This window comes from Polypterus senegalus, chromosome 5 (genome assembly GCF_016835505.1).
Source record: "Polypterus senegalus isolate Bchr_013 chromosome 5, ASM1683550v1, whole genome shotgun sequence".
In the NCBI taxonomy this organism is placed as follows: domain Eukaryota; kingdom Metazoa; phylum Chordata; class Cladistia; order Polypteriformes; family Polypteridae; genus Polypterus; species Polypterus senegalus.
In genome coordinates, this window is record NC_053158.1 from 205,056,283 (window position 1) to 205,073,572 (window position 17,290).

Genomic DNA, 17,290 nt, shown 5'->3' on the forward strand with positions numbered 1-17,290 from the left:
CGCTACGCTTTCCACTCACGGGACGGAAGGACAATCCCCACCGCTTTTATATAGTATGAAAGAAGAAGAAGATATCGCACAGTCTGGAGTAGAAAATCATCTTTTACCTGGAAAAACGAAACTACAAATCCCATCGTGCATTGCAAAATGGACGGGGCGTGTGTGAAACTCCACGCCTGCGTAGCACTCACGGGACGGAAGGACTATCCCGACCGCTTTTATATAGAAGGATTATACACTAATAATGACAATTATTAAATAATAATAATAGTAATAATAATAATAATTATTATTATTATTATTATTTATTATTATTAAATAATTCCACCCATATAAGTAACATTTCTCGGACTGCCTTCTTCCATCTCTGAAACATTTCTAGACTTTGTCCTGTTCTTACTCAACAAGAAGTATTGGTTAATGCCCAAGTCACCTCACGTATAGATTACTGTAATGCTATTCTAACTGGCATCCCACACAAACGTATCCATCGCTTATAACTTCTTCACAATTTTGCTGCCAGGATAATAACCTGCTGTTCTAAATCCACTGAACACATCACACTGCTTCTCTCTCAGCTTCACTGGCTCCCTGTTCACTACCGATTACAATCCACAATCCCGCTCTGAACATTTCAAGCTCTCCACACCTCACTGATCTCCTCCAGACTGGCACTCCTCTCGCTCACTCAGATCCTCATCTGCAGCTCGACTTTCTGTCCCACACGTCAGACTCAGTGCTATGGCAGCTCGAGCGTCTCTCCTGGTGCTCCTCAACTTCCCTCTCATATTCGTCAGCTCGATTCAATAACACATTTTAAAACTGCCCTCAAAACTTATCTTTTCCATACAAATTGTGAATGTTGCACTGTTACTGCCAGTTATCTTTGTTTGTTTGCTAATTGTTGCTTTTTGATTTATCATTCTCTTGTTTTAATTTTACTAATGTTCTTTAATTTTATTGTAAGGTGACTTTGAGTGCTAAGAAAGGCCCCTATTAAATAATATGTATTAATATTATTATTATTATTATTATCGATTATTGCGATGAAAACTTGACCAATGTCTGAAAGTCAAAATAATAAGACTGCAACTGGCAGCCTGGTCTTTCTTTTAACAGTGAAATGATCCACTCAATGACAAAAAGAAACAATTTTATTGTATACAAATTGACTTAATAATTGTTGAAAACATTTCACTCATTCCTCTCTCAATCTCTCTAACACACACACACACACACACGCAGTGTGGTTACTTAAATATATACAGGATAGGATCTAGAATCCTTGAAACAGAACTGTCTGTAGCTCCAGTAAGAACAGTACGCTGCTATGCTAACAACAAGCCATGGATCACAAGTGACATCAGGGGCCTTTTGAACCAGAAGAAAAGGGCTTTTAAAGGCGGTGATCAGCATGAGCTCAAGCGCGTGCAGAAGGGTCTCCAAGTCCAGCTCAGGATGGCAAAGGAGCAGTACAGGAGAAAGCTGGAGCAGAAGTTGCAGAATAACAGCATGAAGGAAGTGTGGGATGGGATGAAGATCATCACTGGCTGCAGCTCAAAGCGGGGTGCCACCATCGAGAGAGTCGTGGAGAGAGCAAACCAGATGAACAACTTCTTTAACAGGTTTGACCACCCTAACCCACTCTCACCTCAGAGTACTGCGCCCTCCACCCATCCTTCTGCTGATACCAGCATAGGTGAGACATCCCCACCCACAATTACAGCAGCCCAGGTGAGCAAAGAGCTGAGGAGACTTTGTGCCAGCAGGTCCAGATGGTGTATCGCCATGATTGCTGAAGGCCTGTGCGCTGGAGCTGGGGAGCCCTCTACAGCACATCTTCAACCAGAGCCTGGAACTGGGGAGAGTCCCAAGGCTTTGGAAGACATCTTATCACCCCAGTCCTAAAGGAATCACGTCCTAGTGAGCTGAATGACTTCCGCCTTGTCGCTCTGACGTCACATGTGATGAAGACCATGGAGCGGCGGCTGCTTCACCACCTAAGGCCACAGGTCCACCATGCCCTCGACCCTCTGCAGTTCGCATGGGAGCGGAGGATGTCATCATCTATATGCTACACCGATCCCTCTCCCATTTGGACAGAGGCAGTGGTGTAGTAAGAATTATGTTTTTGGACTTCTCTAGCGCCTTCAGCACCATCCAACCTCTGCTCCTCAGGGACAAGCTGAATGAGATGGGAGTAGACTCCGTGGACTATCTTATAAAAAAACCTCAGTATGTGCGTCTCGGGAACTGCAGGTCTGACATTGTGGTCAGCAGCACAGGAGCGCCGCAGGGGACTGGACTTTCTCCGGTCCTGTTCAGCCAACATACATCAGACTTAAAACTCGGAGTCCTGCCACGTGCAAACATTCACTGAGGACACTGTTATCGTGGCCTGCATCAGGAGTGGGCAGGAGGAGGAGTATAGAAAGCTAATCAAGGACTTTGTTAAATGGTGCGACTCAAACCTCCTACACCTGAACACCAGAAAAACCAAGGAGCTGATGGTGGATTTTAGGAGGCCCAGGCCCCTCATGGACCCCGTGATCCTCAGAGGTGACAGTACAGAGGGTGAAGACCTATAAATACCTGGGAGTGCAGCTGGATGATAAATTGGACTGGACTGCCAACACTGATGCTCTGTGCAAGAGAGGACAGAGCCAACTATACTTCATTAGAAGGCTGGCGTCCTTCAACATCTGCAATAAGATGCTGCAGATGTTCTACCAGACGGTTGTGGCGAGTGCCCTCTTCTATGCGGTGGTGTGCTGGGGAGGAAGCATAAAGAAGAGGGACGCCTCACGCCAGGACAAACTGGTGAGGAAGGCAGGCTCTATTGTAGGCACAGAGCTGGACAGTTTGACATCCGTGGAGGAGCGACGGGCGCTGAGCAGACTCCTGTCAATCAGGGAGAATCCACTGCATCCACCGAACAGGATCATCTCCAGACAGAGGAGCAGCTTCAGTGACACACACTGACAGACTGAGGAGACCCCACACTATGCGACTCTTCAATTCCACCTGGGGGGGTAAACATTAACATTATACAAAGTTATTGTCTGTTATACCTTCATTGTTATCACTCTTTAATTTAATATTGTTCTTTATCAGTATGCTGCTGTTGGAGTATGTGAATTTTCCCTTGGGATTAATAAAGTATCTATCTATCTAACATAGCTTTTTCCGTGTGTTGCCACTCCATAATTTGAGAGTATTCAGTCTGGCAATATGGCGCAGCCTTAGTTTGTGGAAGATAGACACAACTAAAGACATGAGCATAAAATGATGGCTGTCAATTTCAAACTGTGGTTCCTCAATGTGCTCCTTGAGAAAAAAACACATCATCTGAACCAATCTCAGCCCGAACAAACTGATTGATAAAAAATACACTGACAGCTTGCCCTAATGTCGACTGTCGGATAACACGCTTAGCTACTTTGACCACCTTGACTGTGTCCTCAGAAGGAATCATCAGACCTCCTTTGTTTTTTAATGTGAGCGAGTGGTAGCTTTGATCATATGATGGCGGTACAGCATCTGTTACCAAACTAGCACGGCACACATCACAGGACAGCTTTCTTAAAATCCCGTCTAAGGGCTACCTGTCCTCCCACTGCTTCCTGAAGTGGATTTCTTTGGGAAAGCTTCAAAGTTTGAGAAATGTTAACAGCTAACAACAATCTACATAGTTAGTGACTAAATACGTTTAGCAAAAACGTTGTTTCGAAGCTCACTTGAGCACATAAATGTATAGCTTTGCTAATTAATATTATAAAACGGGATTTTCTAATGGCCAAATATAACCGAAACAATTGTTCAGCCTTACCTATGAAATGTAATCCCCCGGGATCTGGTTTGGAGCGTACAGCGATTTGTACAATTCCAAGCAGCACATGCGTGAGGCATCTTTATCCATTACTGCAATCCACAGCAGTGCCACTCGCAATATGGCGGCGACGTTGACGTACGATGCTGCAGGTCATGCGGCGTCTAGTAATTCTATGTCTAGGGTCACGCCTCTTCAGTGGGCGGAGCCTTTGGTCGCTTCAGACGCATGACGTGCGGGTGTATGCTCGACGTCTAACTCCTGCGCGCCTTGCTGGTTTTGAGACTGGAGTGGAGTCAGACGGAAGATAAAGACTATGATGAAGAAGCCGACTTGTTTGTTACTCCCTGTAAGGAGGCCGTTGTACTGTAAACAGCAGGCAGTGAGGAGCTGCTGGCGGGCTAGCGGAACGCAACAGCTGGACTCTAGGCAGACCCGCTATGAAGCGGTGTCTTCCCTTCTCCAGGCTCACGGTTTCGGTTCAGCGTGCCGCCACCGCTGCTTTACCAAAACCGCACACAGTCAGGATGTCATAACGCCACTGTCATTGCACAGCCCGGTAGCAAGAGGTACGTAACACCAAAGGGACGGAGGATGAAATGTGACTTTTATTTGACCTGTTAGTAGTTACCTTATCTTGGGGTTGCTGCTCGACTCGCTTCGATGAGGTGTTGGCTTGGAGTTCCTGTGCTTGTTGAGCCGGGTCACCGCAAGGTCTCGCCAGGGATTTCAAATCTTGTTGGCCGTTTCGTGAGGTTCTTTTCGTAAGATTATACGCAGTGTTTTTAAAAATGTACTGTAGATAGTGATCAGGCTACTATAAAATGGCAAAGAGCTTAGATCCGAGACAATTTTTTAATGAAAAATTAAAAGATACGCTCCTAAAAACCAAATGACAGTACTCGAGTGTTATAAACCCTCCACAGGCAAGAGAAGAACAAATCGTTTTTTACATCCAATTATTTACAAAACAAAAGCAAGAATACGTAAAATTCGGTTTTTAATTACTTTTGAAACATGACTTCAGTCGCGAAGTTTCTAATGTTGTTAAGTATACAGTAGAGTCTCGCTTATCCGACATAAACAGGCCGGCAGAACGTCGGATAAGCGAAAATGTCGGATAATGGGAGGTGTTAAGAAAAAGCCTATTAAGCGTCAAACTATGTTATAATTTTACACATTACGAACCTCGGTTTCACGAACGTCTCTGGACACGTACAAATCGGGTTATGACCAAAAAGTTCGCCAAACTTTTGCATCTGTTCACGACTACACACTAGGTATACGAACGAGCCAGTTTCCCTTTCGGTTTGTGTGCGCTGATGATTTCCGAACGTGTTCAGTCTCTCCCTGTGCCGTGAGAGAGAGACAGACACACACACACACGAGAGAGAGAGAGAGACACACACACGCACGAGAGAGACATACATGAGAGAGAGAGACACGCACGCACGCACGAGCGAGAGAGAGAGACACACACACAGGCGCATGCACACACACACTCTAGACACAGGCACACGCACACACACACACCCACCAGAGAGGGCTGGCCACATAATCCACTGTAATCATGTTTTACAGCCAAACAACAGAAAAAATGAACTTGGCAACTAAAAATAGACTACGCTCGCATCTTGCAGTTCTTGTTGCCGATTGATTTATTTTTTTTTTTTGCGGTGAGACGTCGGATAATAGAGAAGGTTGGATAAGCGAGACTGTACTGTAACATCAAAAGGGTCATCGCCTTTGAGCTTATTTGTCCACAAGCGCTGTCTTGGTTGAGTCGCGGGGTTATAACACACGAGTACCCAAATGACTTTACAGTAGAAAATCTGTAGTACTAGGTTGTTGTACCGTGTTAGCCATTATGAATGTAGAGAAAAGCCAAGCAAAATGACACCTTTTATTGGCTAACTAAAAAGATTACAATATGCAAGCTTTCGAGGCAACTCAGGCCCCTTCTTCAGGCAAGAGGTATTGAGCTGCTGCAGACTAAGTGCAGAACATCCAGTCAACAAGGTGTGCCTTTAGCCGTTGGCTAATCTGATAGAAAAGAAAGTCAATAGGGGCTGGCTTGCCTACCCTTAACCTACAATAGACATGAATGTGGGCAGGAAAACCCATTTTTATATTAGTCTACTTCTAAAACTAATGGCACATCTGCTTAATGTTGTACTTGCGGTTGGTATTCCTGCCGTATTTAACAAGTCTTTGTGGTCTTAGTCAATTCTCAGATGATTCTGCACAAGTATACAGTATATTGATAAGGGGGATGAGACAGAGGACAGGAGTTTGTTTCCAGATTATTGACTTTATACCAAACTACCAGAGCCTGTACGCCTGCCACTATTCAGAGAGTAGATGTAAAGGTGGTGCACTCCTACAAGTACTTGGCGGGGGTCCACAACAGTGACGGGTTGGGCTGGTTTTGTAACACAGAGACACCTGCATTAGAGAAGGCAGAGCCTAACGTTTTTTCTTAAGGAGACTGCTTTTCTTTAATGTGAGTAATGTCGTCTTCACATCGTGTAATAACCGTATAATTTCTAGTGCAATTTTTTACTCTGTGGTATGCTGGGCCTGTAATATCACTTCAAGAGAGACCCACAGAGTCAACAAGCTGATTAGAAAGACAGGCTCAGTTATGGGAAGCACTGTCAACTGACTGGAGGTCGTAGCAAAGAGAGAGAATTAAAATTAAACCGAGTGCCATTATGAACAGTGCTGCACATCCCTACTCTGACACACCAGCACTGTGAATTTTCAGCCAAAGAATCATTCAGCAGAAGTGTGTGATGAAGAAACACAACTCGGGGGGGTCCTTTCTGCCAGCATAGTGCCTCAGTATGACTGGCAGTGCCAAGTCAGACTTTTTCTTTATGTTTAGTCATTATGGTGTGTGTTCAGACCATAGTATGTGTTTATTTATTTAATTAATGTGCTTCTGTCCCAGGGGGAAAAATAAAATTCTGTCTATTGCATATGAGATGATGCCATTTATGCTGTAGCAACTACCTCCTATGCTAAACAATAAAGTGAAAACCTTACAATTTATCCCTGTATATAAAATGACAAAATGTCCAGTGTCCATGTGTAATGTCCAGCATCCACAAGTGGGCTGCAATGTCCAAAAAAAACCAAGGCAACAAGACACCCAAGAAAGATGGACAGAAGGGCTATCTTATCTAATTATCAGAGGTTCCTAAATAAACAACGGGATTGAAACAGACGGACCTACCACTGTACCACTGTGCCCATTGTAATAAACTAGAATTTGGCTATGAAGATGGGCAACAAGTTGGGCTCAGACACCAGAACACAGACTTTTGTCTTTGTCTGTATACTTGATTGCGGATTTCTTAGAGCAGGGGTCCGCCATTAAAGTCCAAGAGGACCACAGTGGCTTCAGGTTTCTGTTCCAACTGGTTTTAGAATTAGAAGCAAATCTTAGCAGATAACGAAACTTGGTATTTAATTACATGGCTTGGCAGTACTTTCTTTTTTCCAAGACAAATCCTCATCACATTATAGATTTTTCAATATCTGAGAACCATATTATGCCTAATGTTTTGTTGTCCCAAAAAGATTTGCTCCATTTGGTCTTTGCCTTCTCTCTCATTTACTTCAAAAAATTTTATTAACACAGACAGACACTTTGTGAGATGTATACATAGGATTAAATGGAAGGATGATAGCTGAGGAGATGCTGGTTCCCTTATCATTTGCATGTTCTTATTAACTTCTTCTTCTTCTTCTTCTTTCGGCTGCTTCTGTTAGGGGTTGCCACAGCGGATCATCTTCTTCCATATGTTTCTGTCCTCATCATCTTGTTCTGTCACACCCATCACCTGCATGTCCTCTCTCACCACATCCATAAACCTCCTCTTAGGCCTTCCTCTTTTCCTCTTCCCTGGCAGCTCTGTCCTTAGCACCCTTCTCCCAATATACCCAGCATCTCTCCTCATGTCCAAACCAGCACAATCTCGCCTCTCTGACTTTGTCTCCCAACTGTCCAAGTTGAGCTGACCCTCTAATGTCCTCATTTCTAATCCTATCCATCCTCGTCACACCCAGTGCATATCTTAGCATCTTTATCTCAACATCACAATCCTCGGGGACTCCTGTCTAATCTCGTCTGTCAGCCTGTCCATCACCATTGACAATAAGAAAGGACTCAGAGCCGATCCCTGATGTAATCCCACCTCCGTCACTCCTACTGCAGACCTCACCACGGTCACACTTACATATCCTGTGCCACTCTCACGTACTTCTCTGCCACTCCCAACTTCCTCATCCAATACCACAGCTCCTCTCGGTCACCCTGTCATTTGCTTTCTCCAGGTCCACAAAGACGCAATGCAACTCCTTCTGTTCTTCTCTAAACTTCTCCATCAACATCCTCAGAGCAAACATCACATCTGTGGTGCTCTTTCTTGGCATGAAACCATCCTGCTGCTTGCTAATCATCACCTCACTTCTTAACTGAGCTTCCACTACTCTTTCCCATAACTTCATGCTGTGGCTCATCAGTTTTATCCCCCTTATTCTTAAATATCAGCCCACCAGTACACTTCTTCTCCACTCCTCATCATCCTCTCACTTTCCAAGATTTCATTAAACAATCTGGTTAAAAACTCCACTGCCATCTCTCCTGAACACCTCCTTGCTTCCATAGGTATGTCATCTGGACCAATGGCTTTTCCATTCTTCATCCTCTTCATAGCTGCCCTTACTTCCTCCTTGGTAATCCGTTGCACTTCCTGATTCGCTATCTACACATCATCCAACCTCTTCTCTCTCTCGTTCTGTTCATTCACAAGCCTTTCAAAGTACTCTTTCCATCTGCTCCACACACTCTCCTCTCTTGTTTCCATCTTTATCCTTTATCACCCTAACCTGCTGCTCATCTTTCCCAGCTCGGCCCCTCTCTGTAGCCCACCGGTCCTATTCTCCCTCCTTAGTGTCCAGCCTCTCATACAACTCATCACACGCCTTTTCTTTAGCCTTTGTCACCTCTCTCTCTTTACCTTACGCCTTATCTCCTGGTACTCTTGTCTACTGTCTGCATCTCTCTGACTATCCCATTTCTTCTTTGCCATCCTCTTCCTCTGTATACTCTCCTCTATTTCCTCATTCCACCACCAGATTTCCTTTTCCTCCTTCCTCTGTCCAGATGTCACACCAAGCACCCTTCTTTCTGTCACCCTTATTACATCTGCTGTAGTTTCCCAGCTGTCTGGTGACTCTTCACTGCCACCCAGTGCCTGTCTCGCCTCCTCCCTAAACTCAACCTTGCAGTCTTCCACCATTTGATCTTTGGCTCTGCCCTCACTCTCTTCCTCTTCTTGATCTCCCACGTCATCCTACAGACCACCATCCTATGCTGTCTAACTACACTTTCCCCCGCCACCACTTTGCAGTCTTCAATCTCCTTCAGATCGACTCTTCTGCATAAGGTGTCATCTACTTGTATGCATCTTCCTCCACTCTTGTACGTCACCCTATGTTCCTCCCTCTTCTTAAAATATATATTCACCAAACCCATGTCCATTCTGACCTTCTTCATTCCTCTCCTTGACATCATACCTACCCATCACCTCCTGGTCTCCACTGTTCCCTTCACCAACATGCCCATTGAAATCCTCTCCAATCGGCACTCTCTGTTCATCACTTCATCCAACTCGCTCCAAAAATTCTTCTCTCTCTCACCCATTGCACACCCAAATGGCGGTGCATATACACTAAGAACATTCATCATCACAGCTCCAATGTCCAGCTTCATAATCATCATTACTCTGTCTGACACTCTTTACACCTCCAAAACACTCTTGACATGCTGTTCGTTCAGAATAACTCCTACTCCATTTCTACTTCTCTCCACACCATGATAGAACAATTTGAATCCACTTCTGATCCACCTGGCCCATCACGCACAATATATCAACCTTCCTTCTCTCCATCATATCCTCTAACTCTTCCCCCTTACCAGTCATACTGCCCAAATTCAAAGTTCCTACCCTCAGATCCACTCTCTTTACCTTCCTCCTCTCCTCCTGCCTCCGGACACGTCTCCCCATCTTCTCCCAATTTCCACCAGCACCCTGTTGGCTAACAGTACTGGTGGCGGTCGTTGTTAACCCGGGGCTCGACCGATCCGGTATGAAAATTTGTATTGTTGTCCGCATATTGATTTGGCAAAATTTTACACCGGATGCCCTTCCTGACGTAAACCTCCTCATTTATCTGGACTTGGGACCGGCATGAAGAAGCACACTGGTTTGTGCGTCCTGTGTGGCTGGGTTCATCTTCTTCTTAACTAATGGCTGGTAAAGAAAACTGACAGCAATTAAAGCCTAAATGTTCCTGTTTAAAAGTAAAATAGGCAGTGGGTTCTGAATTGTAAACTAATCCCAAAAAATATCACTTCAGTACTAAATAAACAAGTTCTGATTAAGAAAGTGGTAGGCCTCCCCTCAAGGTTTATTTTGGCTGGAGTTGATGCTTTTCTTCATTGTCATCTGGCCTTATTTCATCTTTGGTTTTACATGATCTCTATTGTCATCGTCCGTTTTAGTTCTAGTTGTAGTCGTCACAGCTGTAGATCTCCTCCATTGTTGTTTTTGCCGCACTGCCGGTCAGTGCTGGCTGATGACTACAGCGCTCAGTTCATGTGTATATTCCGATCTGGCCATTCTCGTTCATGTCGCATGGATACAAATCTGATACGTACCTGATCTATAACCACACATGCATGTGACTCAAATCTGATGTGTGTCCACACCGCCCTGACAAAAAGGACATTTGAGTCACATTAAGGCAGAAAAAAAAAAATAGATTTGAGTCACTTTACTTGGTAATGTGAATGTAGTCTTTATTTGAACCCGTGGGTAAGGTCATCTCTAGGGTCGCCCTCAACGGGATCCTCTGATCACTTGTTCACCTGCCAGCGACCGGAGCAGTCTGTTTTTATGCCTAAGAAGTCTACCATCGTGCACATCCTGGCACTGAAGGTTCTCATTGAACGCCAATGCGAATATCGGCAGAGCTTCTTTATGAAGAAGAACAACAACAACATTTATTTCTATAGCACATTTTCATACAAACAGTAGCTCAAAGTGCTTTACATAATAAAGAATAGAAAAATAAAAGACACAATAAGAAAACAAAATAAATCAACATTAATTAACATCGAATAAGAGTAAGGTCCAATGGCCAGGGGGGACAGAAAAACAAAAACTCCAGACGGCTGGAGAAAAAATTAAATCTGTAGGGATTCCAGACCATGAGACTGCCTGACCAGTCCCCTCTGGACATCCTACCTAACATAAATGACCTCAATCAGTCCTCTTTGGATTTAGGGTTCTCACGGAAGGGCTTGATGATGATGATGGTCACGTAGACTTCTGCCTTTTAATCCGTCCATCATTGTTGGAGCATCATGAAGCTTTGAGTAGGTGGAGGTGGCGCAGGCCACCACCACAAAGAAATCGGAAAAAGAAACAGAAAAGAGAGAGTAGGGGTCAGTACGGATTTTAGAGCCACCATGAATAGTTATTTTGAGGAAATTGAACATATAGAGTATCAGGATTAAGTTAAATTGAAGTTATAAAAAGGCCATGTTACAGTAATGTGTTTTCAGCAGTGTTTTAAACTGCTCTACTGTATCAGCCTGGTGAATTCCTATTGGCAGGCTATTCCAGATTTTAGGTGCATAGCAGCAGAAGGCCGCCTGCCCGCCTCACCACTTCTTGACTTGATCGTGACTTAGCTGACGATGCTGTGATGTTCGTGGAGCCAATGGAAGCTCTGATCGGGACGCTCGAGAGACTAAGTGAGGAGTTTGCCCAGAGGGGACTGGGTGGTCTCGTGGTCCCTACAGATTTTATTTTTTTCTCCAGCCGTTTTGTTTTTTCTGTCAACCCCGGCCATTGGACCTTACTCTTATTCTATGTTAATTAATGTTGACTTATTTTCTTACTGTGTCTTTTATTTTTCTTTTCTTCAGTATGTAAAGCACTTTGAGCTACTGTTTGTATGAAAATGTGCTATATAAATAAATGTTGTCGTTGAGTCTGAGTGTCAGGGCTTGATAAACGCCAAGAGCCTGGCCTTTAATTTTGAGACTTTCACATTTTCATACTTCCATTATCTCTAACCTGCTCTGTATGTGTATTCTTTACAATGTTCTGCTTTGTGCGGCCGCTCCTTCGAAACCCCTCTTAATCGGTAAAACAATGAGAAACAAATAGGTTTTTTTGTTTTAACCTCCTCTTTGCTTTAGTAGCTGCTGAAGGTGTCGTGCCGCGCGATCTGCATTTTGTGTGTTGCTTCAAACGTTTAAAAGCCTGTCCAGCACCTGTCCTTTTGTCTCACTGCTTTGTCTCTCTTGTTCCCCAGGCATCCTCAAACACAATTTAATCTCTTTTCGCTGTTATTTCACCGAGTAATATTTTCTGTTTGTTTGCGCTAATGCGATCTTTACTCTCATTTTTTTGAGACTTTCGAATTTTCCGACTCCCATTTTCTCTAATTTTGCTCTGCATGTGTATCACAGGACTTGCTTCCAAAGGTTGTAAGTGTGACGTGACTTGTCCGTCTCGCCGGACATGAAAGTGTCTCTCTGTCTGTCTTCTAAAGATCACGTCTCGTCTCTCTAATGTCGCAAGTTTTTTTTTCTTCTAATTGGGAAAAAATTGGTCGTAACAGGGCTCTAGAGTGCGACCAAATTTCTCAATGGTGCGACTAAAAAAAATCAAAGGTTGCACCGGTGCGACCAGCCGTTCGTGGGGGGAAAAACGAAACTCCGTGACTCTTAAAGTCTCCCTGTTGTTCAACAACAGACACACATTAGGCCCATATCGTGGTCTAAACCAATCAGAGATAGTGAAGGGCGGATCCCCCCCCCCCCTCTGATTGGCCATGGTCCAGATATTCCTGTACGTGTGTGTACGTTTGAAAATGCATGTGATGCAGTCAGACAGAGAGAGGTGAGTAGCCCATCAGGTAAACAATGGATATAGCCGCGGATTATGAGAGAAGATGAAAAGAACGATTGACAGCTTTTTCGTTAAGAATGTTAAGTTAGGGCCTGATCCGTCCGAAAATCATAACCAATGCTCTGACACGGAGTCATCAACCTCCCAAGTTATAGCAAGCCCTGGTCCGGAGACGGCATTAGATAATGAGCATCATACGATCGAGTCCGAGCCCACTGAAATTAAAAGGGGTAAAGTGTATACATTTCGAAAAGAGTGGCTTGACCAGTTTCTCTGGCTAAGATACAGTAAAGCTGATAATATAATGCACTGTATTTACTGTAAAGAGTGTGGGAAGACCATGGCCGGCAGTAGTGCATTTGTGACTGGTTCTAATACATTTAGAATTGAAACGCTGAAAAAGCACAATGCATCTATAAAACACATTACATGCCGCGATAAATGCACTGCTCAAGTGTCCCCTCTCCCCGCTGCCTTTCAGCGGCAGGGAGCAGCAAACAGAGCATCAGACGAGGCCGAGATGATAATTAAGTTTAACGTTGCCTACAATATTGCAAAGAAGAACTTCCCTTCACTAAATTCAAGTCCGAAATAATTCTTATGAAGAAAAATGGCTTGAACGTAAACCCGACGTACAGCAATGATGTCGCGTGCGCCCCAATTTATAGGAGTCATCGAGATACATTGAAAAAAGACGTCTGTGCAAATTGCGAACAGTGCGTACATGGCATTCCTGATCGACGGAGACACAGATATCGCCACAAAGGAATGCGTCATTGTGTACGGTCGTATCTTGTGGAGAGGAAGAGCGGTGAATATACTTATTGGACACATTGAGGTCGAGCATGCTCATGCCCAAGTCTGGAAGATTTTGATGCTAGAGAGAGTGTGGCCAGCTGGTTTAGTCAAGGCCAAAGATCAAGAAGGCCAAACTACAGGAGTTGGCCATCCGAGGGCATGTGACTGCAATGGAGGATAGTCCATAAGACATTGAGCCATGAGATGTTCAGTTTGAAGCCCTTAAAACACTTAATTTAGATTTTCTTTTTAGTTAATTTATCTTGAGATTTTTTAAGTTTAAATTTCAGCTCAGTAAAGCACTTTAAGCACCAACACTTTTTCAGTAAGTTACCTTTCTTGTAGAATTGTGCTTGCCTTCAAATAAAGAACTTTATATTGACCAGATTGTTAGTTAATCATTTACAAGTCAATATTGCCTATATGGACAGCGATTAAAAAACAAACAACAAATAAATAAATAAAATAAATAAATAAATAAATAAAGTGAACTTGTAAAACTGTGGTGTTAAATGTGATGCGGTTGAAAATTTGGGTGCACCTAACTTTTGTGCTGGTGCACCTAAGAAAAAAAGTTAGGCGCACCAGTGCAACCAGTGCAAAAAGTTAGTCTAGAGCCCTGCGTAATGAAAACCTGCAGCCACTGTGGCCCTCCAGGACCGTGAGTGAAAGATCCCTGCTATATATGAATTAGGCCTTCCACCACTTTAGCACATCCATCCATCCATCAGCCAACCCGTCAAATCCTAACTAAAGGGTCACAGGGGCCTGCTGGGGCGCAAGGTAGGAAATAAACCCCGGGCGGGGTGCCAGCCCACCGCAGGGCACACACTAGGGACAATTTAGAATTGCCAATGCACCAAACCTGCATGTCTTTGGATTGTGGGAGGAAACCGGAGTACCCGGAGGAAACCCACGCAGACACGGGGAAAACATGCAAACACCACGCAGGGAGGACCCATCGCTACCCACTGCGCCACCGTGCCGCCTAGTTCAGCACATTGTTTAGTTATTTGCTGGACTGATACAGGTGGGCAGTCAAGACCCTGGAAAACTGCAGCTAGAGATGTTGTGTGTTGTCCTGCAGTGAAGGCCTTTGCTTTATTTATCTGTGCGCATTTTCACATCTGACTGTTCTTTTTTTCCAAGGCTCTGCAAATTCACATAATAAGTTTTGTTTAGACTTTTAATAAATGTTCAGTTCTTCTGGAGCAAAAGTCACGCCAAACATATCTGATGCTTTAAATTCTGTTACTGGTGCTTGTTTGTGTTGCGTAGCTTCATTTTTATACATCTTTTATAGATTAGGGTGGAGTGGTGGCTCTGAGGCCAGGGATCTGTGCCAGCAATCAGAAGGCTGCCGGTTTGAATCCCATAAACGTCACTCTGCTGGTCCCTGAGCCCTTAACTTAATGATTTAGATAGGAATGTAAGTCACAAGCTGGTTAAGTTGGCAGATGATACCAAGATAGGTGGATTAGCAGATAATTTGGAATCCGTTATATCATCACAGAAGGACTTGGATAGCAGACAGGCTTCGGCAGATGAAATTCAATGACAGTAAATGTAAAGAATTACACATAGGAAGGAAAAATATTAGGTTTGAATACACAATGGGCAGTCAGAAAATCGAGAGTCCACCTTATGAGAAGGATTTAGGAGTCACAGTGGACTCTAAGCTATCAACTTCCAGACAAGTCATTAAGAAGGCTAACAATGTCAGGTTATATAGCGCCTTGATGTGTGGAGTACAAGTCACAGGAGGATCTGCTCAGGCTTTATAACACACTGGTGAGGCCTCATCTGGAGTCCAGCGTGTCAGCGTATGAGGATTTCATCCATCCATCCATCATCCAACCCGCAATATCCTAACACAGGGTCACGGGGTCTGCTGGAGCCAATCTCAGCCAACACCGAATGCAAGGAAGGAACAAACCCCTGGGCATGGTGTCGGCCCACCGCAGGGCACACACACACACACACACACTAGGGACAATTTAGGATCACCAATGCGCCAAACCGGCATGTCTTTGGACTGGGGGAGGAAACCCACGCAGACACGGGGAGAACATGCAAACTCCACGCAGGGAGGACCTGGGAAGCAAACCCAGATGGGTCTCCTTACTGCGAGGCAGCAGCGCTACCCACTGCACCACCGTGCCACCCCAATAGATATGTAATAAATAATAGAAATTATCAGTGTATGGTAATAGCTGTTAAATCCAAATCATACTATGTGACATCATCCATCCATCCATTTTCCAACCCGCTGAATCCGAACACAGGGTCATGGGGGTCTGCTGGAGCCAATCCCAGCCAACACAGGGCACAAGGCAGGAACCAATCCTGGGCAGGGTGCCAACTCACCGCAGGACACACACACACACCAGGCACACACTAGGGCCAATTTAGAATCGCCAATGCACCTAACCTGCATGTCTTTGGACTGTGGGAGGAAACCCACGCAGACACGGGGAGAACATGCAAACTCCACGCAGGGAGGACCCAGAAAGCGAACCCAGGTCTCCTAACTGCGAGGCAGCAGTGCTACCCACTGCGCCACCGTGCTGCCCTATGAGGATTTCACTTTCACCAAATAACAAATCTTTTAATCCTCACAGATATGCCTCTTCATTAGGAAAGAAACACTAATTTTCCCTGATGGCAACACAAATTAGACGATCTACAAGTCTCCGACTTAAAGTTTAAATCCGAAACAATATATTCGATCTCTTTTTGCTGTTCCGTCATTTCACCGAGTAATAACTTCCATTTGTTTGCGCTATTGTGATCTTTACTATCATTTTTTTGGAGACTTTCGAATTTTCATACTTCCATTATCTCTACCGGCTCTGCATGTGTAAACGCGCCAACGTTTTTGAATTCTTTACGACGTTCTACTTTGTCATCTACTCTTTGTCTCGTGGGATATGAAAGTATCTTTCTGAAAAAGTCACGTCTCATCCCAAGATTTTTTTATATAATAGAGAGATATCTACAGTAAATGTACTGTTACAGCAGAGGAGTTCAGATTTCAAATGCAGAATAGCCATTGAGTGCATTACTACTTGTTTTCTGCTAATTCCAGGTCTTTGTGAAGCTCTCTGCGAGTGCTCCTTGGCTCTTGGACAACTCTTCTGATTATTTTTTTGCCTCATTTCTTTACATTGTAACAGTTATATAGTTTGGGGTCCATGAGGAAGGATACTTGCACTTTAAGGCAGGAAAGATCACGTACTCGCGTTCACGGCTGCTGCTTTTATGACTCGCATACGAAATCTGTTATCATCCCTTCCATCTGGCAATACATGTGCCAACTGGAACACAATCGCATATTCTACACTTGACTCACCATTTGCATTTTCTTCCCATCCTTTTAGAGTTCAGTACATCAGCAGCACTCCTGCAGTATGGCTTAAGGAAAGTGGACATCCCTCCACCTGAATCCAGCAAGTTCTACTTTGATACCCATGCAGTTGTACGGCTTCTTGAAGACCAAGGTGAGCCCCCCGGTTTTTTTTATTTGTATGTGAGAAAATGACTTGCTAATACGGTAAATAAAGTGAACTTTGAGAGGTGGTCCCCTTGAGCTGCATTACTAATTGTACCAGGAACCAGGACAAGATCAGCACAAAGGGTTTGTTGTTTTATTATTATTATTATTATT

At 44.1% G+C, this 17,290-nt stretch overlaps 1 protein-coding gene across 1 annotated transcript in view; it reads left to right on the top strand.

Moving 5' to 3' along the window:
• Positions 1–4,044: 4,044 nt before the first annotated feature.
• mcur1 (mitochondrial calcium uniporter regulator 1) overlaps positions 4,045–17,290 on the top strand; it is a 63,224-nt gene continuing 49,978 nt past the window's right edge. The window contains exons 1-2 of the mRNA XM_039754004.1: positions 4,045–4,398; positions 17,004–17,123. Of these exons, the coding sequence (XP_039609938.1) occupies positions 4,146–4,398; positions 17,004–17,123 (373 nt within the window). The 5' untranslated portion in view covers positions 4,045–4,145. The remainder of the gene's footprint in view (positions 4,399–17,003; positions 17,124–17,290) is intronic.